The 27,632-nt window shown below is 38.3% G+C and overlaps 2 protein-coding genes across 3 annotated transcripts; one reads left to right on the top strand and one right to left on the bottom strand.

Moving 5' to 3' along the window:
* The first annotated feature begins 13,526 nt into the window (after positions 1 to 13,526).
* pter (phosphotriesterase related) lies at positions 13,527 to 17,296 on the top strand. Of its 2 annotated transcripts, none has more exons than XM_065269866.2 (5): positions 13,527 to 13,806; positions 14,469 to 14,917; positions 15,026 to 15,291; positions 15,456 to 15,596; positions 15,743 to 17,296. In XM_065269866.2, the coding sequence occupies exons 2-5, from the start codon at positions 14,486 to 14,488 to the stop codon at positions 15,951 to 15,953; spliced, it is 1,050 nt and encodes a 349-aa protein (XP_065125938.1). In that variant the 5' UTR covers positions 13,527 to 13,806; positions 14,469 to 14,485; the 3' UTR covers positions 15,954 to 17,296. The 2 variants fall into 2 exon arrangements, with proteins under 2 accessions (XP_065125938.1, XP_065125929.1); XM_065269857.2 differs by having other exon boundaries at positions 14,466 to 14,917.
* Positions 17,168 to 19,042, bottom strand: c1ql3b (complement component 1, q subcomponent-like 3b). Its single transcript, XM_065269877.2, has 2 exons — positions 18,200 to 19,042; positions 17,168 to 17,773 (listed from the first exon to the last, which is right to left on the bottom strand). Exons 1-2 carry the CDS (start codon positions 18,758 to 18,760, stop codon positions 17,594 to 17,596), a joined length of 741 nt encoding a protein of 246 aa, XP_065125949.1. The 5' UTR covers positions 18,761 to 19,042; the 3' UTR covers positions 17,168 to 17,593.
* Between the last annotated feature and the right edge of the window lie 8,590 nt (positions 19,043 to 27,632).

Raw genomic sequence — 27,632 nt, 5'->3', positions numbered from 1 at the left:
TAAGGATGGTGAGAGACAGATTGGATGCCTGAGTAAAATGAGCCCACCCCCATGTCTCTGTGACACTGTGCTGCAAAGATATCCATCTGGGCATTTTATAATGGCAGTCTATGGGAAATGTTGCTAGGGTGCCCAAAATGGTTGCTAGGGGCGTGGCTTAATAGCTCAATAAGGATCCTAAGGGACTGATTGGATGCCTGAGTAAAATGAGCCCACCCCCATGTCTCTACGACACTGCGCTGCAAAGATATCCCATCTGGGACGTTTTTATTTCCTTATATGGGCATGATTCCTGCCCCATTATAAGTCTATGGGGAAATTTGGGGGCCTCTTACACCCCAGGGGTACAACTTACACCCCATTGTGAGGTATGTTCTTACAGAGCCTGCCAGCCTCTTCAAATGTGGCAAGTCACAAGTTTCTGTGAAATTCTAGGTCTGAGCTACGACTCGTCAAAGTTTGTCTCCATGTTAAGTCAATGGGATTTTTCGGCTGCTTTTTCGCCCCTGGGGCGAAGACCGTACCCCCGATCGCTTATAAAAGTCATAGCACACTATTCCCGAATAGTCCGCACGTTTGAGAGTTTGAATGAAGTTTCTAAGTTAAGCGGTTCGAGCCGTATTAATTGCGGAAATTTGGTTGGAAGAATAATAATAATAACTAGATAGGTACATTTCCTGAAGAAAATGTGAAGTGGTGCTTGCCGTGGCAAATTTCGGGGGACAATATATGATTATACTCCAAGCCAAAAGTAAAACAATTCAACCCACATGTCTCTACGATATTCTGATGCGAAGATATAAGGCTTTGTTTATTCGGTTGCTAGGGTACTGTATTTGGTTGCTAGGGAGAAAATTGGCATCCACTAGTGATTACACTCCGAGTCACGAGTCAAACGGTCAAACCCCCGTGTCTCTACGATGTTCTGATGCGGAGATATAAGGCTTTGTTTACTCTGTTGCTAGGGTACTGTATTTGGTTGGTAGGGGAAAAAATGGCATCCACTAGTGATTACCCTCCGAGTCACGAATCAAACGGTCCAACCCCCGTGTCTCTACGATGTTCTGATGCGGAGATATAAGGCTTTGTTTACTCTGTTGCTAGGGTACTGTATTTGGTTGCTAGGGAAAAAAATGGCATCCACTAGTGATTACCCTCCGAGTCACGAGTCAAACGGTCCAACCCCCGTGTCTCTACGATGTTCTGATGCGGAGATATAAGGCTTTGTTTACTCTGTTGCTAGGGTACTGTATTTGGTTGCTAGGGAAAAAAATTGCATCCACTAGTGATTACCCTCCGAGTCACGAGTCAAACGGTCCAACCCCCGTGTCTCTACGATGTTCTGATGCGGAGATATAAGGCTTTGTTTACTCTGTTGCTAGGGTACTGTATTTGGTTGCTAGGGGAAAAAATGGCATCCACTAGTGATTACCCTCCGAGTCACGAGTCAAACGGTCCAACCCCCGTGTCTCTACGATGTTCTGATGCGGAGATATAAGGCTTTGTTTACTCTGTTGCTAGGGTACTGTATTTGGTTGCTAGGGGCGTGGCTTGGGAGTGGCCAATGATGTGCCCAGTGATTACACTCCGAGTCACAAGTAAAACGGTCCAACCCCCGTGTCTCTACGATGTTCTGATGCGGAGATATAAGGCTTTGTTTACTCTGTTGCTAGGGTACTGTATTTGGTTGCTAGGGGCGTGGCTTGGGAGTGGCCAATTATGTGCCCAGTGATTACACCCCGAGTCACAAGTAAAACGGTCCAACCCCCGTGTCTCTACGATGTTCTGATGCGGAGATATAAGGCTTTGTTTACTCTGTTGCTAGGGTACTGTATTTGGTTGCTAGGGGCGTGGCTTGGGAGTGGCCAATGATGTGTCCAGTGATTACACTCCGAGTCACAAGTAAAACGGTCCAAACCCCGTGTCTCTAAGATGTTCTGATGCCGAGATATAACTGTTTGTATTTTATGTTGCTAGGGTGCTCAAAAGTGGTTGCTAGGGGCGTGGCTTAGTAAGTCTGTAAGGATCCTGAGAGACTGATTGGATGCCTGAGTAAAATGAGCCCACCCCCATGTCTCTATGACACTGTGGTGCGAAGATATCCATCTAGGCATTTTATAATGGCAGTCAATGGTATAGGTTGCTAGGGTGCCCAAAATGGTTGCTATGGTAACCTTACACCCCATTGTGGGGTACGTCCTGACAGAGTCTAGCACCCTTTAAAAAATTTAGTAACCCACATGTTTCTATGAAATCCTGGCTCGGACCTATGACCCGTCAAAATTTTTGCAATGGTAAGTCTATGGGATTTTGCCCCATTGACTTTTCATTGGGGCACTTTTGGGCACCTCTTACACCCCAGGGGTACAACTTACACCCCATTGTGATCTATGTTTTTACAGAGCCTACCACCCTCTTCAAATGTTGTAACCCACATGTTTCTACAAAATCCACGAGCGGAGCTATGACCCATCAAAGTTGGGCCCAATGTTAAGTCAATGGGATTTTTGGGGTGGTTTTACGCCCCCCTTTCGGAAATCCTGCACCCGATCCCTTATAAAAGTCATAGCACACCTCTCCTCAATAATCCGGTCAATTTGAGCCCTCTTTCATGGGTCTACAACAAAGCGTGCGGGACGAGTTAATCGCCGAAAAAAGTGTCCGGATGTAAGAATAAAATATAATAATAATAACTAGATAGGTACATTTCCTGAAGAAAATGTGAGTGGTGCTTGCCGTAGCAAAATTCTGGAGATCATATATGATTATACTCCAAGCCAAAAGTAAAACGATCCAACTCCCGTGTCTCTACGATGTTCTGATGCGGAGATATAAGGCTTTGTTTACTCTGTTGCTAGGGTACTGTATTTGGTTGCTAGGGAAAAAAATGGCATCCACTAGTGATTACCCTCCGAGTCACGAGTCAAACGGTCCAACCCCCGTGTCTCTACGATGTTCTGATGCGGAGATATAAGGCTTTGTTTACTCTGTTGCTAGGGTACTGTATTTGGTTGCTAGGGAAAAAATGGCATCCACTAGTGATTACCCTCCGAGTCACGAGTCAAACGGTCCAACCCCCGTGTCTCTACGATGTTCTGATGCGGAGATATAAGGCTTTGTTTACTCTGTTGCTAGGGTACTGTATTTGGTTGCTAGGGAAAAAAATGGCATCCACTATTGATTACCCTCCGAGTCACGAGTCAAACGGTCCAAACCCCATGTCTCTACGATGTTCTGATGCGGAGATATAAGGCTTTGTTTACTCTGTTGCTAGGGTACTGTATTTGGTTGCTAGGGAAAAAAATTGCATCCACTAGTGATTACCCTCCGAGTCATGAGTCAAACGGTCCAACCCCCGTGTCTCTACGATGTTCTGATGCGGAGATATAAGGCTTTGTTTACTCTGTTGCTAGGGTACTGTATTTGGTTGCTAAGGAAAAAAATGGCATCCACTAGTGATTACCCTCCGAGTCACGAGTCAAACGATCCAACCCCCGTGTCTCTACGATGTTCTGATGCGGAGATATAAGGCTTTGTTTACTCTGTTGCTAGGGTACTGTATTTGGTTGCTAGGGAAAAAAATGGCATCCACTAGTGATTACCCTCCGAGTCACGAGTCAAACGGTCCAAACCCCGTGTCTCTACGATGTTCTGATGCGGAGATATAAGGCTTTGTTTACTCTGTTGCTAGGGTACTGTATTTGGTTGCTAGGGAAAAAAATGGCATCCACTAGTGATTACCCTCCGAGTCACGAGTCAAACGGTCCAACCCCCATGTCTCTACGATGTTCTGATGCGGAGATATAAGGCTTTGTTTACTCTGTTGCTAGGGTACTGTATTTGGTTGCTAGGGAAAAAAATTGCATCCACTAGTGATTACCCTCCGAGTCATGAGTCAAACGGTCCAACCCCCGTGTCTCTACGATGTTCTGATGCGGAGATATAAGGCTTTGTTTACTCTGTTGCTAGGGTACTGTATTTGGTTGCTAGGGAAAAAAATGGCATCCACTAGTGATTACCCTCCGAGTCACGAGTCAAACGGTCCAACCCCCGTGTCTCTACGATGTTCTGATGCGGAGATATAAGGCTTTGTTTACTCTGTTGCTAGGGTACTGTATTTGGTTGCTAGGGGCGTGGCTTGGGAGTGGCCAATGATGTGCCCAGTGATTACACTCCGAGTCACAAGTAAAACGGTCCAACCCCCGTGTCTCTACGATGTTCTGATGTGGAGATATAAGGCTTTGTTTACTCTGTTGCTAGGGTACTGTATTTGGTTGCTAGGGGCGTGGCTTGGGAGTGGCCAATGATGTGCCCAGTGATTACACTCCGAGTCACAAGTAAAACGGTCCAAACCCCGTGTCTCTACGATGTTCTGATGCGGAGATATAAGGCTTTGTTTACTCTGTTGCTAGGGTACTGTATTTGGTTGCTAGGGGCGTGGCTTGGGAGTGGCCAATTATGTGCCCAGTGATTACACTCCGAGTCACAAGTAAAACGGTCCAACCCCCGTGTCTCTACGATGTTCTGATGTGGAGATATAAGGCTTTGTTTACTCTGTTGCTAGGGTACTGTATTTGGTTGCTAGGGGCGTGGCTTGGGAGTGGCCAATGATGTGCCCAGTGATTACACTCCGAGTCACAAGTAAAACGGTCCAAACCCCGTGTCTCTACGATGTTCTGATGCGGAGATATAAGGCTTTGTTTATTCGGTTGCTAGGGTGCTCAATTTTGGTTGCTAGGGGCGTGGCTTGGGAGTGGCCAATGATGTGCCCAATTGTTACACCCCTAGTCACAAGTAAAACGGTCCAACCCCCGTGTCTCTACGATGTTCTGATGCCGAGATATAACTGTTTGTATTTTATGTTGCTAGGGTGCTCAAAAGTGGTTGCTAGGGGCGTGGCTTAGTAAGTCTGTAAGGATCCTGAGAGACTGATTGGATGCCTGAGTAAAATGAGCCCACCCCCATGTCTCTATGACACTGTGGTGCAAAGATATCCATCCGGGTATTTTATAATGGCAGTCTATGGTATAGGTTGCTAGGGTGCCCAAAATGGTTGCTATGGTAACCTTACACCCCATTGTGGGGGACGTCCTGACAGAGTCTAGCACCCTCTTCAAATTTAGTAATCCACATGTTTCTATGAAATCCTGGCTCGGACCTATGACCCGTCAAAATTTTTGCAATGGTAAGTCTATGGGATTTTGCCCCATTGACTTTTCATTGGGGCACTTTTGGGCACCTCTTACACCCCAGGGGTACAACTTACACCCCATTGTGATCCATGTTTTTACAGAGCCTACCACCCTCTTCAAATGTTGTAACCCACATGTTTCTACAAAATCCTCGAGCGGAGCTATGACTCGTCAAAGTTGGGCGCAATGTTAAGTCAATGGGATTTTTTGGGTGGTTTTTCGCCCCCCTTTCGGAAATCCTGCACCCGATCGCTTATAAAAGTCATAGCACACCTCTCCTCAATAAGCCGGTCGATTTGAGCCCTAATTTATGGGTCTACGACAAACCGTGTGGGACGAGTTACGCGCCGAAAAAGTGTGCAGACATAAGAATAATAAGATATAATAATAATAATAAGTATGAGCAATAATAATAGTGATGCCTTGCATAAATGCAAGCACCACTAATAATATCCCTGAGCAATAGTAATAGTGATGCTTTGCATAAATGCAAGCACCACTAATAATAAAAAGCCCAGTAAGAACAGTACAGCGCATTTTCAATGCACTGTAAAAAGCCCAGTAAGAACAGTACAGCGCATTTTCAATGCACTGTAATAAATACTAATATTGTCACCACCCTTCGAAGCCCACACAATCATTTCCATTTTAGTCTAGTCAAAGGAAGCAATTTAAAGTAAAGTTATAAGAATCTGTCTGAAATATAAATATATTCGACCTTAATATGTAGAACACAACATATTATTGATTCTTTTAAATAATTAGGTGCAGTGATCAAAACATCCATAACAGTCTCATATTTAGTCAGATAAATATAAAATGACTTTCTTTAGAATCAGGAATATAAACTGTCAAATAATAATGTCTAATATCAAGGGTTGCTAATCTAAATTGCTCTGTGAAACTAAAACTCTGTTGTTTACCAACTGTTTTGTAAATGATTTAACAAAATGGTTAGAATTTAGAAAAAGTTGAATATATAACTGTACCCTTAATCATTTTGACAAATAGACACTAAAAAACTTTTTCAACCCATTCAAACAGGGACAAACCCACTGATTGGGTTATAAAGTAACACACACTATGGGGGGGGGGGTTCCCAGACAGGGATTAGTTTAAACCAGGACTAGGTATTAGTTTAATTAGGAAATATAACTAGTTTTAACAAACATGCTTTACTAAAACATTACTGGTGTGCATTTTGAAGCAGAACAAAGGACACTGATGTATTTAAAGCTGTGTCAGTGAAAGTTGTTTTCAGTTTGAACAGCTCTTACATTTATTAGTCTAATCCCTGTCCGGGGAGACCGCCCTATAGGTTTATGGCCCGGCTGAGTTGTTTTAACCCATGGGTAGGTAAAATATGGACATATCAGTTATGTAACCCAGTGGTTAGGTTTGTCCCTTTCTGACCTAACCACGGGTGGATATCAACCCAGTATGTTTTTTTAGAGTGTACTGTTACCATGCTAGAAGGGTGTTTGTTTGCAAATGGTATTGCAAAATCCATGAAACACATTTAAACAACACAGTGCTTTTTTGCTATTATACTTTTTTAAATACGTTTTGAAAAACATTTGAAATATTGCTTAGACTCTTTTGTTTTAGGCCTATCAGTCAACATTAAAGAGTGTTGAGCGTTAAAAAAGCGACAGCAGGTGGCGCCCTTTTACCACTGTAAAGAGAACAATCGACAAATCACACAATGTAAAAAATCTTGGCTGGCTTAAATCAACTCAGATTTATAAGTCATGTCAACTTACTATTATTTATCTTGACAAGAGATGAGTTGCTATATTTTATAAATTATAACAACTCTTTTAAAAATATATATTGTCTATAACAACTTATACATTGGAAAAATAAAATGTAGCATTAAGTTTTTTTGCAGTTAAATTCCAAATACTATTTTAAAATTTGACCAGTGAATAGTTGACATAACTTATAAAATCAAGTTAAAATTGTTTCACTTATTCTTGTTTTTTTTTTGTTTTTTTTTTTTAAGTTAAAGAAGCATAAAATATTGATTTGACAAAAATGCTGCATTTTTTACAGTGTATATGCTGTGTTGTATACACATCATTTTCTTTGAATCTGTTTGGACACTAACAAATTCTACAAAAATCCTCCATAATAGACAAGAAAGAAACAAGATAACAACAGCACATGCACTTTGAAAATCTGTGACTGCAAGACTAAAGCCCTGTTGCAGAAATGTCATATAACATCTCTGCTGGAGTTTACCCAAAGCATATGAAAGATTCAACAATTTGGAGGATTCTGTGGTGTGATGGAAACAAATAAAGTTTCAAAATAAAGCCTCAACTTCAGCCACCGTGAAAGGATTGCAAAACATTTCAAACAAACAGTTGTGGAGTCAATTATTTTGTACCCTTTTCTTTCAATTTGACCTCTGTATGCTTAAGGAATATACCTTAAATAAAAGAAATCATTCTTTAACACAATATAATTCATTTATGAAATAGTCAAATAGGGATAAAAACATTTATAGGCACTGTAAATAACTATAACACTGGTTAACAATATACATTCAAAAAGAAGGCAAATCTAACTTTACCTGCTATTAAGCACATACAAATAAAAACATTGCATTATTAAAATTTTACTAAGTATTTTGTTATGTATTACTAAATATTTATAATATTTATAAAACTAAACATTTAGTTTTATATGGGCAGGTATTCATGTCCCATGAAGTTGTGCAGCTTTATTTGGTTTGATCTAGTTTGGTTCCCACTATAAAGACTTTTATGGTTACCTGACACTTTTTTCCTTAATTGCTTTGTATTCCAGGACAAACATGTCAAGCACACCCCTGCCTAATCTGCGGGAGCATTAAAAAACAAAAAATGGGATTGCATTTCCCTGGAGGCTGCATGTTTTCAGTCGTGGTTGTATATTTCTAAAACAAGTCAATGACATTTATCTCTCAAAAGACTCAACATGTTAACATCTGTCATCAACACAGTGGGTGTTTTATTCATTTGAGGGTTGAAATTGAGATGCAGTATACACCAAACCACACTCACCCCTCCCTCCTTCCGAAGCCCCGAGCCCACACTGAGAAAGCAGGGCTCTCCATAAATTACCAAGAGGTCTTGCTGGGAGATCTCAGTGGCGAATTTTGTTTTTTTTATGCTCCTCTGCTGTCACTCAGCTTTGACTCCACAACAGAGTCAAAGTGACTTATCTTATCTCCAGCAGTAATGAGACCCTAATGTAGATGAGTTGAAGTTGAAAATTTATCTGAGAGTGTTTTCTCTATGGCTCATGGTCCCTTTTTTTTAATATACTGTAAGCCTACAGGATTCATGGCCTTGTTAAACCCCACTTTAACAAGTCTCAAAATGTAAGGACTTATTCAATGTCTGGAGCAAAGTACTGGATAAGTTTATTAACTAGAATTAAGTGTTTATTTAAATGCGCTACATTTCAGCAACAGTAATAGTGACCTCTATTCAAAAGGCCAAATTCCTGCTCCCTTATAAATATACAAAATAGCATCTGCCATACTGTATACAGCTATGATTTCACAATCCTGGCACAAATTCAACTCCACTCTCAACACTTCAGATGTTGTGGGATAATCACAATCTGATACAAATCAACGCCAAACATTTTTCGATTTACATAAACTGTGACTGGTAACAAGTTTAGCAGACATGATAGGAAAATTAAGCTGAACTAACTCATACCCAAGGCTACAGAATCAGGTTGCTATGAATAATCTGCCAGATGCTTATACAGATGTTTCAAGATAAACAGTATCCAGTAATTGAATGAATTACTTGTTCAGGTGAGATACAAAGGTTGGTTAGAAAATATGAACAAATCTCAATAATAAAACAGAAGATTTATCTGCATGTAAGCCTAGTCTCTGATGCCTTTTCATTATTTGATGTTTTCAAGGACAATATTAAGAGCACACTGACTCTATGGCATCTCATCATCATTGAATGCAGTAAGTAGCTACCTAATAAAACTCTAATGGTTTATAAAAGCAGAGCAAAGGGACAACACACAAGCAGACCATTAACAAGCCAAATGAAAATGAAGGGAAACCAGATTACTGACCACTTTTAACACATGTCTTGCTAATAGTGTGTTTGCAGACCTGTTTTATATTCCAGAGGGGATGAATTAGAGCTGACAGGGGAGGCCTGCAGCTGTTAGGCAATTTGCAGTGGGTTGAAACTTAATAGTCTCTTTTTTCTTGCTCTATCTCAGGACTAATTTTGTACACCCACCCCTGGTCAAATATCACCCTGAGACCTGTCACTATTAGTTAAATCAGAATCACACAGGGAAATGTATCACAGCCCAGCATGGCACTTTTAAGTCATGGATCAATAGTCAGACTCTATGTTTGCAATTTGTTGCAAAAAATTTACATTTACTTTTAGGAATTTAGCAAACGCTTTTATCCAAAGCGACTTACAAAGATCACACTAAAAATGGCTGGGTTATTTTTATTTATTGGACAGAACACGTGCTGGGTTAAAAATTACCCAATGTTGGGTTGATGTTATTACTTAATTGATTTGTCAAATTTATATAGCGCTTTTCTGAGATATAGCCAATTAGTATATAGTATATATATATATACACACACACATATATATATATATATATATATATATACACACACACACACACACACATATATATATATATATATATATATATATATTAGGGCTGGGACAACGCGTCGACGTAATCGACGACGTCGACGCAAAAAATACGTCGACGCAAAATATGCGCTTCGATTCGTCAGAACCAAAAAGGCGGCGCAGTAGTAGCAACGCAATTGGCTTCAGTAATTGCTCACGGCTGCTCGGGGGGACTGAATTGCTCATGACACCTGTTTCACACAGCAAGGGTGAGCAGTGCCTGCGGCCGCGCGGCGCGTGGTTTTTTCAGCGCCCATGTTAACAAGCATGCACCCCGCCGCATGAGCAGCGCGAGCTCGCGGCTCGAAACGGATATAAACGGAGGTCGGAGCCAGCTGCAAATACTTGGGCGGCTCTGTAGCAACAGTGCTGCAATCGTTTCTGCGTGGTTCTGCTGCGCTGCTCACGCTCAATTAAAGTGAAAGTGCTTTGTTTATGGTTTAAATGCTCGTGGATTTACGCGAAAAAGTGTCATTTTACCATAAAATCATGAATGTGATGCCAAGTGTGTTTTAAACAGTCATTTGAGCAATTTAACAGAAAGCAATGAAATATGTCACTGTTGCCAGAAGACTGCGCTTTCATTCACTCTCTGTCCAGCAGTAAATGAGTCCTAATCTATCTTAACAAACTTAAGAGAAAGAGATTTAATAATATATATGTGCTTCTTAAGTCTATAATTGTGTTTATATCTGTCATTAAATATCTGACTAGAACAGCACGAAAACAATGTGGATTAAACAAATCTAGTTATAAAAATTACACAGACCATCAAAAGGCACATTGAAGAGGTTTTGCTCATAAATGCATGTAAAATAAAGTAATTTGAACTTGAGATTTTTATACGGTTACTTAACTGCACAGTATGTACAGTACAAATGCTTTATTGAATGCTACCTCTGTCTAAGAATGCATTATTTTGCACTTGTATAGTCTTTTTTTATTTTGAAATTTTAAGAGCAATAAAGATATATTGAAATGTTTACATTCAGATATGTAAATCAACATGTATAACTTGCTATTAGTTAATTAATGGGGATAATCGAGAATCGAATCGAAGTCGAATCGGACTGACAAAATGAATCGTTAGATTAATCGATGCATCGAAAAAATAATCGCTAGATTAATCGTTAAAAAAATAATCGTTTATCCCAGCCCTAATATATATATATATATATATATATATACACATATATATATATATATATATATATATATATATATATATATATACATATATATATACACATATACATATACATATACACATATATATATATATATATATATATATATATATATATATATATATATATACATATATATATATATATATATATATATATATATATATATATATATATATATATATATATATATATATATATATATATATATATATATATATATATATGGGGATGATTAGTAGGCCAATGGGCAAGTTTGACCAGAATGCCGGGGCACACCCCTACTCTTGTTCGAATTACATCCTGGGATTTTTAATGACCACAGAGAGTTAGGCCCTTGGTTTAAAGGTGCTCTAAGCGAATTGAAGCGTTTTAGACCATAAAACATTTTTTGTTACATACCGGAAACATCTCTCACTATCTGCTTGCTGCCTGTCCGCTGATCAAACTGTAAAAAAACGCGATCTCTGTAGACAGCCCAGGCTTCACAAACGGCAATATCAACAAATGGCCAAACCTAGCCAGCACAAAACAAAACAAAGTATTCCAGCCAATAAACGGCAAGAAGGATTTGGGGGTGGGGGTTGGGCGCGTTCATGAAAGCACGGAAGGGAGGGGGAGGGGGAGGAGTTAGCTACGCTCTGTCTGTTTGAAAACAGTTCAAACATCAACAGGAAGTGACGTCGCACATTATTCGCTTAGAGCGCCTTTAATGTCTCATTCGAAGGACGGTGCTTTTTGACGGTATAGTGTCCCCGCATCTATACTGGGGTGTTAGGACCCACAAGGACCTTATAAGCAACCCCTTCTGGTCTCACTAACACCTCTACCAGCAGCAACCTGGTTGTCCCAGGAGGTCTCCCGTTCAAGTACTGACCACACTTAACCCTACTTAGCTTCAGTGGGCAAGCTGTCTTGGGCTGCAGGGTGATATGGCTGCTGTAAAATCCATGGGGTGTAATAACCCAACAGTTGGGTTAAAACAACCCAGCATTGGGTCAATTTTAACCCAGCGGTGTGTTCTGTCCAATATTTACCCATTGGGTCAAAAATAACCCAACCATTTTTAGAGTGTAGGAGACAATAAAAGCAATATGTCATACCCAAAGCGATGTGTCATATTTAATTGTAATTCCAAGTTTGAAAGTGGGGTCAGTCAGCTTATCAAATCACATAGCCTAAGAAAAAAATACTAAAATCAAATAAAGTATTTTATGATAGCACCCAAAATTAAAGGTGCCATAGAATAATAAACTGTATTTACCTAGGAATAGATAAATAATAAGAACTCTGTACATGGTAATTACATATCGTGAGCTTCAAACATGTTATTTTTCTTCATTTTTATGCACGCGAAAGACCGCTGGAAAACAGGTCAATCTTGACATAACACCAACTGTGATGTCACGGTCGAGATGTACGCCCCAACATTAAATTACACATTAAAATAATTACAAAGTGGTTAAAATGTTTACTACTGTGAGCTACTGGAATGAGCCTCAGAGCAGAGCAATCAAAGAAGAGCTCAACATTATTATTCATGACCCTTCCAAATAGGGCAAAAATTGACCATTTCATTCGAAAGACAAATCCTAGGGTTGTAAATGGACATGAAAAAAACATATCTGGACAATTTTGCACTTAATAAAGTTGCATAACTTCTATGTAAACATCAAAGAACAATTTATTATTTCAATGCATTCTTTGGCACCTTTAAATAAATAATAAGAATGCATGTACATATTTTTCAAATAAACAAATTAACATGTTTAATAATCAATCAGACCAGTTAGTTATTTATCACATATTGTTGTGAAGTGTTTTTGGCACTGTGATGTTGCTGGTTAATGCAACTAAATAATGGTTAAATTAATGCAATTAAATATTTTTATTAATAACTTGAATTAATAAAATGCATAATTACTACATCAAGTGATAAAGATGCAATTTCCCATCAAATATATTCATATTAACAACAAAAAAAAACGTATTATTTAGAATAAACAATAAATTAAACGTGCCTTATGAATCTTTTTTTATCTTGTTCTTCCAGCCTTTGTATATTTATAAATAAAACAGGCACAAAATATATAGACAGCAGACAGTCAATTGTACATTATAAACATACATAAACATTATAAGCTTAAAAACTACACAGTGATATACATTTAAAGTTGTTGGAGGCAGTGAAAAACATGTTAAGCATCTGACCATTTGTCAAAAATATTGTTGATAGAACTAAATAAAAATACTACCTACATATATTGGTATGATATATAAATAGCCTTTTGTAAATCGATGCATTTCTTTGACTATTAAAAAATTACAACTCTTTGCTTCTAACTTAATAATGAGCTTCCAAATGAATCACGTGACGGTCAAGCTTTTGGACTTCCGTTGTCAGAACGCTCTTCCTAAAGGGCTCTGATAGGACCTATATCAAACGTCGATCAACATAAAGGGGCGTGGCCTTCCATTGTCAACATGCTGCACGTAGAAACACAGAGTGCTTACAATGCAGCGAACTTCTGAATTTAACTTCTACACGTATATATTTATAAAATACTTAGTGGATTAATGTTGTATTTATTAAATACCGAATAAATAAACATAGCATTTTGTGTCATCTCATATCTCGCGATACAATCAAACAGCCTACTTAAACATCGCGAGAGATCTGTGCTTGGTTGCTAACTTACTTCTCCAGATTGGAACTTGAACTTATCCGAAGGACAGGTTTAGTCTCTTTGCTTAATTCCTTTAATGTTTTTATTTAATCATTTATAAGTTTTCATTGTGTGATTAAACGTCTGTCGCGGCTGAATATCATAATTGTTTATAGTTGCTTTCTGTGAACATGGGCAATGCATTACGTGCATGTAAATACTATAATATATGTATGTATGTATGTATATATGTGTATATAAAGGTATTTATGCATGCATTTGTTTGCATGTACAGCTTTTTATTTTACTCATTCTATCCATAGTTTCAAGTACAGTGAGCTGGTTGAAGTACAGTAAACCAAAGTCCAAACCACTAAAGCGGTTGACCCATTAACCTAACTGTTACCTTATAAAACAGAAGAGATGATTTTTAGATTAGTTTACAGTTTAACAAGCATGCACTATGGTCTGTAATTCATCCTCATTTTACTGGATAGGAAAGGATCTCAAGTTTTAAACATAATGTTCTTTTCAGAAGTAATTTCAGTAGGATGTTATGCATAGTTTAGCTGCTTGGTTGCACATTATGTTAGCAACTTAAAGGTCATGGGTTCGATCCCTAAGTGTGTATAGTAAAATGAACCTGGATTAAAGCATCAGCAAAATGCATAAATATAAGTGTAATATATTTTCTGTAAGTAATTGTTGAACGTTTCTCTTGTTGTTCAGCAGCCATCTTTAGCTGAACAATGTCTGAGCAGAGCGGCAAGGTCCAGACGGTGCTGGGTCTGATCGATCCTGATCGGCTGGGCCGCACCATGACCCACGAACACCTTACAATGACGTTCGAGTGCAGCCATGTTCCCCCAGCGCCAGGAGATGAGGCACTGGCCACAGCTCCTATTGAGATGAAAAATATTCACTGGTTGCAGCAAAATCCATACAGCCACAGAGAGAACCTGCTGTTGAATCAGGAGACCGAGGCGGTTAAAGAAGAGTTGCTGTGTTATCGTAAAGCAGGGGGAGGCACCATAGTGGAGAATACCACTACGGGAATTGCACGAAATCTGCCCGTTCTACGCCAGTTAGCCAAGGACACGGGTGTGCATGTTATAGCTGGAGCTGGGTACTATCTGGATGTGACGCACTCTGATGAGACCAAAAAGATGACGGTTGAGAAGGTTTGTATGAGTAAGGTCTTGTGACTACATCACCAAATCCTTCCTTACTACTAAAATCTTTTGATTTGTTCCCCTTTGCTTAAGTTAATTTTTTCTGTTTTTCTCCAGCTTACTGACATCATCGCCAATGAGGTGCTCCATGGAGCAGACGGTACAGACATTCGCTGTGGTGTGATTGGAGAGATCGGTACTAGCTGGCCAATCACAGAGAGTGAGAAGAAGGTCCTTCGAGCCAGCGCCCACGCTCAGACTCGGCTTGGCTGCCCAGTCATCATCCACCCTGGCCGGAACGAAGCTGCTCCCGGGGAGGTCATCCGCATTCTGCAAGAAGCAGGTGGAGACATCTCCAAAACAGTCATGTCTCACCTTGACAGGTGAGGAGAGCATCTGCATACCAAAGAAAGTTTTGTGTATGATCACCATCCTTACAACCTTACACCTCTGTTATTCCACATTTATCTTCTTTAGTTTATTTAAAAAATGTATTGAAGAAATACAAAATATGGCATCATTAATACATTATGTTTGTTTCTTACAGGACCATATTTGATCATGGAGAGCTGCTGGAGTTTGCAAAGATGGGGAGCTATCTTGAATATGACCTTTTTGGCACAGAGATGCTGAACTACCCCTTCAACCTTAACGTTGATATGCCCAGTGATAGCCTGAGAGTTCAATTGTTAGTACCTTCCACAAACTTATTTTCTCTTTTTGTTCACTGGTGCAAATTTGTGTGAAGTGAACAGTGATTTAGGAGATGAAGATGTTACTGTGTGATTTATTATATCTACTCTAAATGTAAGAATAATTGTCTTGTTTCCACAGCCTGGCTTTTCTGATCAAGGAAGGTTATGAAGACAGACTCCTCATTGCCCATGACATTCACACCAAGAATCGTCTAACCAAATATGGAGGTCATGGCTACTCCCACATCCTGAAGAATATTGTTCCCAAAATGCTGTCTCGCGGTATCACTCAAAACCAGGTGGACAAAATACTTATTGACAATCCGAAGCACTGGTTGACATTTAAATAAGAATTGCCATAAAATGTTTAACCTCCAAATAAGGAGACCAAAGATCTCTTATTTGTTTAGACAGGAAAATGTATTATTAATATTAAAATATTAATATTAATAATTGATTAGCGGACAATTCCTCCAATTTTGTGCTTTTTCAGATTGTTTCAGATTACAGAATTGAACAAATGATTTCAAAAGAATACGCACTGTGTATTATTATATAGAAATATTTTAATACCGTAATAACTTTTTAGGTCTTTTTTAAATCAAATATCCTGATACTATAATGTCCTCACCACAAAAGAGGCAAAATTAAGAAATGGCTTTGATTCATAAAAAAATTATGTTTCGAATGTTATATATGCATTCCTTTATATGTTTAAAAAATTACATAAGGAAAAAATTAAATAAGTGTGCTATAAGTGAAAAAAGTTTAGTTGAATATTTAATTATGAGTTTGAAAACGAACGGAGCACTAACATAATAACTTGAAAACTATGCTACATTTTGCTAACTTTTTAATAGTCTAAAAATCTTTCCAAATAGTCATTTTTTGAAAAACAAAATTTTGTGTAGCAGCAACACTCGTCAGTTAATGGTACTGCAATGCCTTAATGCACTCTTATGCCTTTAAAACAACTTTTTCTTAGTTCTGAGGTGCCTAAACATAAGACTGCTTGCCTTGTCTGATCAAGCCAGATGTTTCACAGCACATTTATTAATTGGCAGACATGCGATATGGCAGGTCATTGTAGAGGACACAGAAATGAGTATTTTCCAGAGCAGGTGGCCACTCACACTGACATCTTTAGTAAAATAATGATACTGTCAGTTGCTTTATGTCTGTGTAACAGCATGGTAATATAAAAAATGTCCTGTGCGAGACACCCTGAACTTTGATGATTTTTTAAAACTCTTTTTACTTTCATACAGCTTTTATCATTAAAATGTACAGTTTTCATTTTTTTGAATCCTTTAAAATTATTCACTTTGTGGATAGTGGCAACCACAATTTTAAGTATAGTCAGCGATATAGTGTAGTGCTTTAAAACTACGTTCAGTTAATGACAAATGGATAACTCAAAGAACTAGTTTTGTATTAAAAAATTTCCCTCAGCTGTTAATGTAGTTATATTTCATAGATGTGTCTTTGTTAAGTGGTGTAAGTGCACATTTACGACTAACTTTTGTAGCTTGAGTTTTACAAAAAATGTATTCACGCATACAAATCATAGAATATATTTTATTCACAATTTGTTCAATGACACTGCACATACTTGACAGTGACAACGTAAATGAAAACATTCATATAAAACTGAATGAAATTGTGCCGTTTCATGTGCGTGCAATGAGAACTTGCCAGTTTTCTTCATACCAGTGTAATTCAGGCACATATTGAATGAAGATATCAAATGATTTTCTGCTTTCACCGCTTGATCTCAATAAATCTACTAAAATCACCAGCCTCGTTGAGATGTTTTAAAATCACAGTGATTATCTAAAAACTAACATGTTCACGTCATGCTTCAGGTGGTGTGATCATTCAGTCGTTCCAATGAGCAAGCCTGAGCCTTTACTCTGACATGGGCCATATTTTCATTACTTGGTGACATCAAAATGAGATACATCTGAAAGCGCAGTTCATAGCACAGGCGTTAATCTGCGTAGACCATGAAACCTGAAAATGTGCTGTATTTGTTGTTGTTTCCACCATGTGCTTTGCCCCCATCTAGTTTAATGTAGATCTCATCTCCTGGCTCGAGATGTAAGATCACACTGTTGCTGGCGTAGTCGTAGTTCTGATCTGCATCCTGTGCTATTGCACTTGCACGCACCTGCAAAAATAAATGAATGATGGTTCATATGAGACAGATAGACATTTATGCATTACGTTGTTTTCATTTGGCTTTTACCCAAAGCGACTTACAGTGCATGCAAGGTATTTTATTAGTATGTGTGTTCCTTGGAATTGAACCCACAAATGCTTTCCACTGAGCTACAGGACCCCTTGATAAAAATTTATTTTTTGTCCACTGTAGTGGGCATATAGTTCTGACACAATTTTTTTCAGTTTGGTGCGTCTTAAGAAGTGCATGATACTTTAATATATATATATATATATATATATATATATATATATATTATTTAATTTGACTTTTTATTATGCACACTATACTTAGGTGTGGAGTATAATAATGAATGAAAGATTAAGTGAATGAATGTCTGTCACAATTTGTGACCGATGGATTTATTTTGCATACCTGGTTATTCTTACACAAATCAGCCCACATGCTCGTCCCATCACCACCTCTCATCAATACATGGTACACGAAAAAATAGATCCCCGGGATGGAGCAGGTGAATTTTCCGGACGAGGGGTCATAGTGGTTGCCCAAGTTGGTGACCACATCATCAAACTTGAGCACCTCGTAGCCTTCGTGCTGCTTCTTGAGTCCCGCGTAAAAGGCGATCCTGGGGATGGTGCTGTACGTTGCCGCGCTTATGACACCTGTGACTCCCGGCGCACCGGGTAATCCGGGTGGTCCTGGTTCTCCGATGGCCCCCGGTGGACCAGGTGGTCCGGGCGGACCCGGCAAACCCCTCTGGCCGATTCTTCCTGAACGCCCTGGCTCTCCTTTCGCACCCCGAATAAAAGTTGGTGGGGACTGAACTAAGCGGTTATCGCGGGGGTCGTCTGAGGATGGAGACTTGGTTCCGTATGGATCGCACACCATGCGACACGCGCCGAGCATCTCGTACCGCGCGTCTGATCCCGCTGCGCTGACCAAGACCGGTATGAGGATGACCAGCACCAGCACCATGACAACGCCCAGCACGCCCGTGGCGATGACCCGCGCTCTCGCGCCCAGCCTCGACAGCACCGGGCGCGCCTCGCGCTGCAACTTGAGCGCAATCTTGTTCCGTGCGTAAAAATATACACCAAAACAAAATAGTTAAACTTCAAATTCTTAACCCTTAGTGAGAGTAAGTTAACTCTCTCAACAAAATATAATGTTATTTCCTGAACTTCATCTGAACGTTCTTCTCAAGTTTGAAGAGAAGAAGAATGAGACTCGATGGAAAGAGAAGTGTGGATGAGATTGAACCGCATCCCTGATATCACACCTGAAGGTGGGAGGGACAGACAACCCAGTGTGTGTGAGAGAGAGAGAAGAGAGAGCGAGATCATTGAAAAGGTGTAAAGTTTCATTCAATAACATGTAATAATGACAACACATTTTTGTCATTTTTTATCTACACCTATATGCGGTGATCCAAATATATATACACACTCACCTAAAGGATTATTAGGAACACCTGTTCAATTTCTCATTAATGCAATTATCTAATCAACCAATCACATGGCAGTTGCTTCAATGCATTTATGGGTGTGGTCCTGGTCAAGACAATCTCCTGAACTCCAAACTGAATGTCAGAATGGGAAAGAAAGGTGATTTAAGCAATTTTGCATGGCATGGTTGTTGGTGCCAGACGGGCCGGTCTGAGTAGGGTTGTGACAATTAATCGGGCAAATGCGTGTTTTCTCAATGAATGAATTTGAATGAATTACGGTGAAATGCAGCCACATCCAAAAGCCAGGGGGCGCTCTCGCTTAGAATCACCATTTGTGCCACAGAAGAAGTAGTATACCAAACACTATTCCAGGAAATGTCTAAAGGAATATTTATATCGCTGTTCTTCAGATTGTTTCAGGTATTTTCATGATAATAAAGAATATTGATAAGGACTTCCTACTGATCACGGAGCCGTAGTACATGCACAAGCTGTGCATGAAACACTGAATCGGAGCCTTACGATTCAGAATTGATTTTAGACAGGTCTTTTTAATGGAAGCGTGATGCATCGATGCACATCCCTAGGTCTGAGTATTTCATAATCTGCTCAGTTACTAGGATTCTTACGCATAACCATTTCTAGGGTTTAAAAAGAATGGTGTGAAAAGGGAAAACATCCAGTATGTGGCAGTCCTGTGGGCGAAAACGTTTTGTTGATGCTAGAGGTCAAAGGAGAATGGGCCGACTGAGTCAAGCTGATAGAAGAGCAACTTTGACTGAAATAACTACTCGTTACAACCGAGGTATGCAGCAAAGCATTTGTGAAGCCACAACACGCACAACCTTGAGACGGATGGGCTACAACAGCTTAAATGTGCATTTTAAGTCTGGGACTAGCATAAGCCTTATTTTTAAGTTGCTTTGGACAAAAGCGTGTGCTAAATGACTAAATTAATAAGCCCTGTCCGGGAAACCGCCCCATTATGTTTAGATTCCGAATGAAGTGCATCCTCCTAGTGCCCCTCCAGGTCTCCCTTTCCAAACTCCATTGTACAGGTAGCAAGCAATCCAGAGTGATGGAGCACCTAAAGTAGTTCAACACAGTGTCATCTTCAATACTGATATCAATATATCTGAAGATGCTCTTGCTTGTTGGACATTCAGTGTGTGTGAATAAGAGAGATGCCTAAAGGCACGATTTAAACTTGAACAGAAAGCAGCAGGTGCCAAACTCATAGATTATGAGCATTCTCTAATAAGTATAATTTGGGGGTTGTTTTAAACCAAGACTTAGTAGTAATTTCCCTTATAATAATGTTATCCATAGTTTGGGTTTCCCGGTCAGGGCTGCCTTAACTTAAAAACACCTTGTTCTGACATATCTTAAGATCATTGCCATTGTTTTGTCTCAAGATGCACATTAGTATTGTTTTCTGTAAGGTATGTTTGTAAAAACTACTTAAATGTCCTAATATACCGGTAACCGGCCTAGTCTAGGATTAATCTAAACTCTCTGGAAAATGTTAAAAAAGTGATTAATAATGCATTATTTAATAATATTCACAAAATGTGTTCTTGCACGTGCGGTCAGAGGTTTGCATAAGAGATCCAAGGCTTTCATGTCATGCAATCACACCTCGTGTATTGTATGTAGCCTGCACAGACAGACACACAGATGCACCAGTGCACACATACACCTATGAGTCAATGAGGACTTGTGTTCTGTCTCGGCCCTTCCAGCTGGCACGCTCTGTGGGCTTACTCAGCGTGATTGGACGATCACTGGTGATCATGAGTCACCTGCCATCTTCAGATGCCCAGCAGTGCTCCAACAGACAAAAAAAAACAGCAAACCAATTTTTTGCCACTTTCATGGGCTTATGGTATAAAGTTTACACTGGCATTTGTTCAACAATTTGGTAAAGAAATGACTGACAGAACAGAAATGCAACAAAACAAATTTGATTTTAATAACAATACAAAAATATACCTGTGTTATTGTAGTTATTATTTCCAAACAATACAAAACAAATAATAAGCATCAAACATAATTAAACATAAATAATAAAGTGGATGAGACTTGATAATAAAAATAAACAGTTTGAGTATAATAATATTGGTTGCTTGTAGATAATGTAAGATATAACTTTAACCTGAAAACCATGTAATCTGGAACTATAATGTAAATTTATTGTAAAATGAAAAAAGGTCAATGGAGGTTTGGTTTGGGATAAAAGCATCTGCCAAATCCATAAATGTAAATGTAGAAAACGCATACCCTGTTAGGACATGTTTGCCCTAAACTAATAATATAATTAAATCCAATAATTAATGTAAAAAAGGTTTTCTTATCACCAATGAGCCGGTTGTTTTTGTTTTATGGCTTCTTGTTGCACAAATGACATTTAAAGCCTTTAATAAGAGAAGATACCGCAAGATTAAACATTGAATAAAATGATTTGTTGATTGAAAATCTGACAGGTCCAGCGGTGCAGCATTCACTGTTGTTCCTGACATCTGGATGATTGAGGATATCTATATCTTGAATAAAACATGTGCGTAGATCCTCACAGCAGACTGACCAGAATCAAGCTTTTCTGAGCGAGGTTAATGAGCTCAACACTGTGCCATCAATCTGCAGTCTATCGTCTGTCATCTTGTGCATGAAATACATATAACAGATGCAGAAATGAAATGAGACTTGGAAAACAACAGCCTTCAGCTAAGCGATAAATGCGGCGCACCTTCACATATGAACTCTATAATTATCCTTTTAAAAAACACACTTGCTTTTGTACTGTTTTAATACGTTATTGTTTTCCATTTTTCATAACTGTTCTTTCCTTAACTTCTTTTAACATGTTATAAGTTTGAACTTTGAGATTTAGTAAGAAAGACATTTTCCTTATTAATTAGCTTTAAGCTTTTTTAAAGCTTTTTTTAGTGATTCTTTAAAGAAATCTATCACAAAAGAATTTAAGTCTGTGTGCACGGCAAGCACACTTTGAATGGTTGACATGGATATGAATGTGGTTTATAATAACCAAAGCAATTCTGCTGACTGCAACTTTGTTCGCAAATGTCAGTGTAATTTATAATTTTATGCTATAATTTATTTCCCTTTGTTTGTTGGATTATTATCCTAATTTTTTTATTTAATCCTGTTAATGTTTTTGCTTCTGTGATGTGACTTTTTGCAAAAAAGAAAACAGTATATTAAATTAAAACAAAAATGCAGAATGTGACTTAATTTTATTCATCCATTTTTTTATGAAATGTGGAAGTTCCTTGCCAAAAAAAAGTTGAACATAAATTTCTATAATCAAATCAAAATTGTGTAAAAATAATTTTAAAGAAAGAGGAACTTATTGCATTTTTATCAAAGATTAATGTAATAATGTGTTAGATGACATCATTGTACTTGTATATATTAGATTTATATTTAAAAAAAATCCTTATAAAGGTTATGGTAAACATATGTGTTAGTTATTATGGTAAATATGTGTGTAGAACTGGAGTGAGAGGGGGGTTGAGCAAGAAGTGTATGTTATAATGTTAATGTATGTTAATTTTGTAATATTGAGTGAAATGTGTTATTTTGTAGGACCCCCTTGAAAAAGAGATGATGCATCTCAAGGGGCTATCCTAAAATAAATAAATAAAAATAAATTAAATAAGTTGAAGTAAACATACACAAAAAAAACATCTTAAAACCAAGAACATGCATTAGGAAGACATCACCCAAAACCAGTATCTGATCTCATTGATGCTCTTATGTCTGAATGAAACCAAATCCTTGATTCCATGTTTCAACATCTACTGAGCCATGACCTCCTCTTTTTATTCTACTGCTTCATCTCTCTCCTTTTTTCTCTCTAATTGTTTCTATTGTGGTCTTTGTTAAGTTTCTCACTCTGCAGGTCTGTGGCACCAGGCCTAAGCCAGAATGGAGAGAGCAGATGAACAGAAAGGAAGAGTAGGTGCGACCGCACCATCACCCCCTCAAAGCATGGCCTCTTGCTGGGCTGCCGCTCATTGCTGCCGAGGGATGATTAACTATAGTTACATAACCAGCCAGATCGTACTTAACTACAATATATTTTTACACTATATGCAAGTGTGCTTATGGATTCAGGAAATAAAAACTTCATGCAACCACAGTGCAAGCATCGTAGTCGTTTGCTCAAAGGACGATGCAGGGATCAATCACCTCCCCCCTAAAAAAAAACTGAAGCACATATGTAAACATATGAAGAGTTCAGATGCAAAAGCCTCTAAACACCACCTCCAAACGCACAGGTTTTGCATCTGAACACTTCATACAGTCATTGGCTCCATGCAAGAGATGCCAACCCATTATAGACGGTTTCAGCAGTAACAACATAAACAAGGCTGTCGTGGTCCGCACATAACTTCCGATAAACTACGCTAAGGATAAATAACAACAAAAGTTCTTTAAACGTAGTTTATTTATATAACAAGCAGAAAAACAACACATAGATAACCTAGGAAACCAAAACATTTGTTACTTTCAACGAGACATTTGTTCAAGAGTTTAGCAATTAGTCAGACCATTAAAAGATACGAAACCTGAAGTAAAGTATGGATGTGTATCACATCAGCGCAAGTGCGTCCGATAAAACCGTCTATAACTGACTTTTATAATTTGGCTTGCAGGATCACGCAACTATTTGCCCTTTATTTCTTTGCACAGCTTTCAAATGTGCTCATTCATTATTATCTACATCTTCTGAATACATCTCAAACACAAGCGAACATCTTTGAGTTTGCTGACAAAGACATATGGGTAGTAGAGAGTGTTGTGGCACAATCAACAAATCTTTGAGTTTACCGATTCTAATCAATAGATTTAGTCTAGTATGGATTAATTACTTTGCAAACTCCTCAGACAGCAAGAAAGCAAAGTATTGAATAACCTTGATAAAACATGGATTTGTCACCATGGTAACAAGATCATTTTCTGAGCACATCTGCACTCTCAGAAAAAAGGTACAGTATAAAAGTTGTCACTGGGGTGGTACCTTTTCAAAAAGTACATTTTCATTTTAAATATTTACAAAATGTATGGTAATACCTTTAAGGTACATATTGGTACATCTAAGGTACATGCTAAATCTTACATATTAGGACCTTCTGTAAAGGTACCACCCCAGTGACAAAAAAAGTACCTAGACAGTGTCAATTCAATATTTTTTATTAAAAATCAGAACCATGTCTCAGTATCCAAAGGTTACATTAGCAAGAAACCCCAAACTTCATCTCATGACAGAAACAGAAAATAAACCACGGGAGAAACCAGTCTCAGTCAGTTCTCCTCAACTTACAGTGCATTACAGCAAGGTATACATTTTTATATGTGTGTTCCTTGGGTTCAATTTCAAACCCATGACTTTATGTACTGCTAATGCAATGCTCTACCACTGAGCTACACAGGAGCTTCCCAATTCCATGCTGCATCACTAAGTGTCTGTACATATTCAAGATGCATACCTCCAGCATAAATGATGCCCAGCCGATGTCTGACCAGTGACCACTGACCGTTTCCCTTTAATTTAATATTTTTATTCATATTTAATCTTATACCATGTGGCTGTTGAATGCTTCATTCTGATTGGTTGAGAGAAGTTGCATGGGTATTGATTATTTTTCTGTAAACCGCACACCTAACATGTAAAATGTCTTAAAAAGAGGCACCAGAGCAATGTTTGAGGTAACCGTGGTATAAGTGAAATAATTGACTCCGGTCCTTTTAATTATTTGAAAATAATGCACGCACTTATGTGCCGCATTACCACCTTGGGTGTGCATTATTTTCTTATAATTCAACTTCCTGCCGTCAATTATTCCTTACTTATAGTATAGTATTTTTCAATATATAATATATAGTATTTTTTTTCTACTGGATATGTATATATACAGTACTGTGCAAAAGTCTTAGGCCACCATGCTACCAGTAGATTTGTTGTTTTTGCAATTAGTGATCATATATAATTATTTCTCAGTCTCTTTATTCGCATACAACCAGAAAAAACAAGAAATGTGTATGTATTAAAAACAGTATACAAGTATAAGCTGAAGTGTCAAGTAGGGTAAACTCCCCTTTCACTTGATCAATATCAGGCAGCTGCAGGATCTCTTAAACCTAAATGAAATTAAATCCTAATTCTAATCGAATGACTTCAGGACTTCAGTCTCCTCAAAAAAGCTCAAGATGTGTTTCGTGCCAAGAGAAGTCACACTAAATACTGACTGATGCCTGAAGAAGACATTTAGTTCTGAAAATTGTTTTGTTTTTCATTTCGTGTACATATTTCCTGTTTGTATCTTAAAAAAAGAGTGAAAAATAAATATGGATGGACATTAAAACTTTGCTAAAACAACAAAGCTGGTGGTGGTGGCCTAAGACTTTTGCACAGTACTGTATATATATATATACATTCAATAGGATCATCTATGTCTGGCTCTCTCTAGGGTTTTTTTCCTCCCAAGGAGTTTTGGGACATTTTTCCAACCATGGCATTGGTTAAACTCTCTTCTATAGGCCTACATTATTACTCCGCTCACTACGGTTTAATCTTAGCCACTGTACTTTGGTACTTTTGTTGTCCTCTGATTTTTATTAATGTGAAACTGCTTTGGAACAATTAAACATTGTGCAAAGTGCCTAAAATAAACATATAACATAACTGAATAACATAAACAAAACATGACATGTTTTAGTTATGCTTCAGAAAAATGAAAAACATATTTAAAGTCAAGTTCTGACATACTGTCTTTATGCAGCTATGAAGGAGAGGTAATGAAAAACAATAAGAGTCTTTATCAACAACTTGTTGTGAGTTTTGCATCTATGGCCACTGGAGTTGTTTGTGCTTATGTAATGGGTGATCATGCTCAGAGACCCTACTGGGTGTTAGCTGCTCAGGACTGGCACACGTTCTCACCATGTCTCTCTCCTTCTGTTGTCCATGACAGAGGAGAAGCATTGCTAATCTGCCACAAACAGAGCAGCAGAGACTCTTAAATAGGAGAAGGTTATATACGGTATAGAAAAACATGTGCAGAGAATAACAGAGAGAAAGCTATAATCTAGCAACGGGCATTAAAAACCACTTTTGTTCTGCTCAATGAATTGGTCTTTAACATTTTTGTGCCTTGTATGAAAGAAATTTCCATGACAAAGTCTGAGCCCACAGATTACAGATTTATTTTCGTCCAAAGCCTGCATGGTTGAGATTCCAAAATGAGCATTCTGAGCACATCCAGTCTTTTATTTTGCTACAAGATCAATGGGAAACGTATGAGCGGCTCAAATTGCAAAGCGAGTTCGCAAAAACACTACGCACCATTACACACTTGAGTGCGAAGCTGAGGTGCCAGTTTTTTGAAACCCAGTGAACAATAGAGCTTCTGATTGCCATTTTGCTTTTCGTGACTGTTTGTTAGAGGGCTCATTCCCATAATGGCAAGAGTTTGACTAAATGCACGGCTTAATTGTAATGTTTAAAGAAACCATGCTGAGAATGGGAATGAAAGCAAAAGAGTGACTAAAAGGTGAGAAAGAATGATGAATGATGGGGGTTGAGACATCGTCTGGAGTTTTTGCAGGGTTTTAACATTTTCATACAAGTATGAAACGATTTCAACTTGGTTGCACAGGGGTGCAGCGTGTGCTACGCGTTTACATTACAATAGAATAAAATAATGATATACAATGGAAAACTGCTGCGTACACTCTTACAATGAATGATACGTTAACTAGCAAAGATCTTGTGGGCAATATGATTTCAAACAATTGCATTTCTGAATCAAATACTAAGTACTAGACTCACCAGTTAAACAGCAGACATTACAAGAACTTTATAGCTTCACAGCTTTGTTGTTATGTAGTGCCATATTGGATGAAGGAGCTGTGAATATACGCAGGCCCCATACTCAAGTCACATTAAAGGGATGGTTTAACCAAAAAAGAAAAGTGGTTCTAAACCTTTATAAATTTGTTATTGTTCTGCTGAACACAAAGTAAGATATTTGTAATCAAGCAGGAGCACCACTGACTTTCATAGTAGGAAAAATACTATGGAAGTCAATGGTGCTCCAAAACTGACAAACATTCCTCAAAATATCTTCCTTTGTGTTCAGAACAAAGACATTTATACAGGTTTGGCACAACTTAAGGGTAAGTAATGACAGAATTTTTGGGCGTCAGAGATGTTTTTGCAGCAATATTTGTTGTTAACATCTGATAGCATCTACAGACATCTTTTGAAGTGTGTTTGTGGGAGCTGGGGTGGGGTTTTCTTGTATGTTACTTTGGTATGAAGATAACATAAATGTAAACATGTTCATTAGAAGAACTGAAAGGTGCAGAAGATTG

This window comes from Paramisgurnus dabryanus, chromosome 6 (assembly GCF_030506205.2).
Source record: "Paramisgurnus dabryanus chromosome 6, PD_genome_1.1, whole genome shotgun sequence".
In the NCBI taxonomy this organism is placed as follows: Eukaryota; Metazoa; Chordata; class Actinopteri; order Cypriniformes; family Cobitidae; genus Paramisgurnus; species Paramisgurnus dabryanus.
The sequence above is the reverse complement of the archived record's forward strand: the minus strand, read 5'-3'. Positions and strand labels throughout refer to the sequence as shown.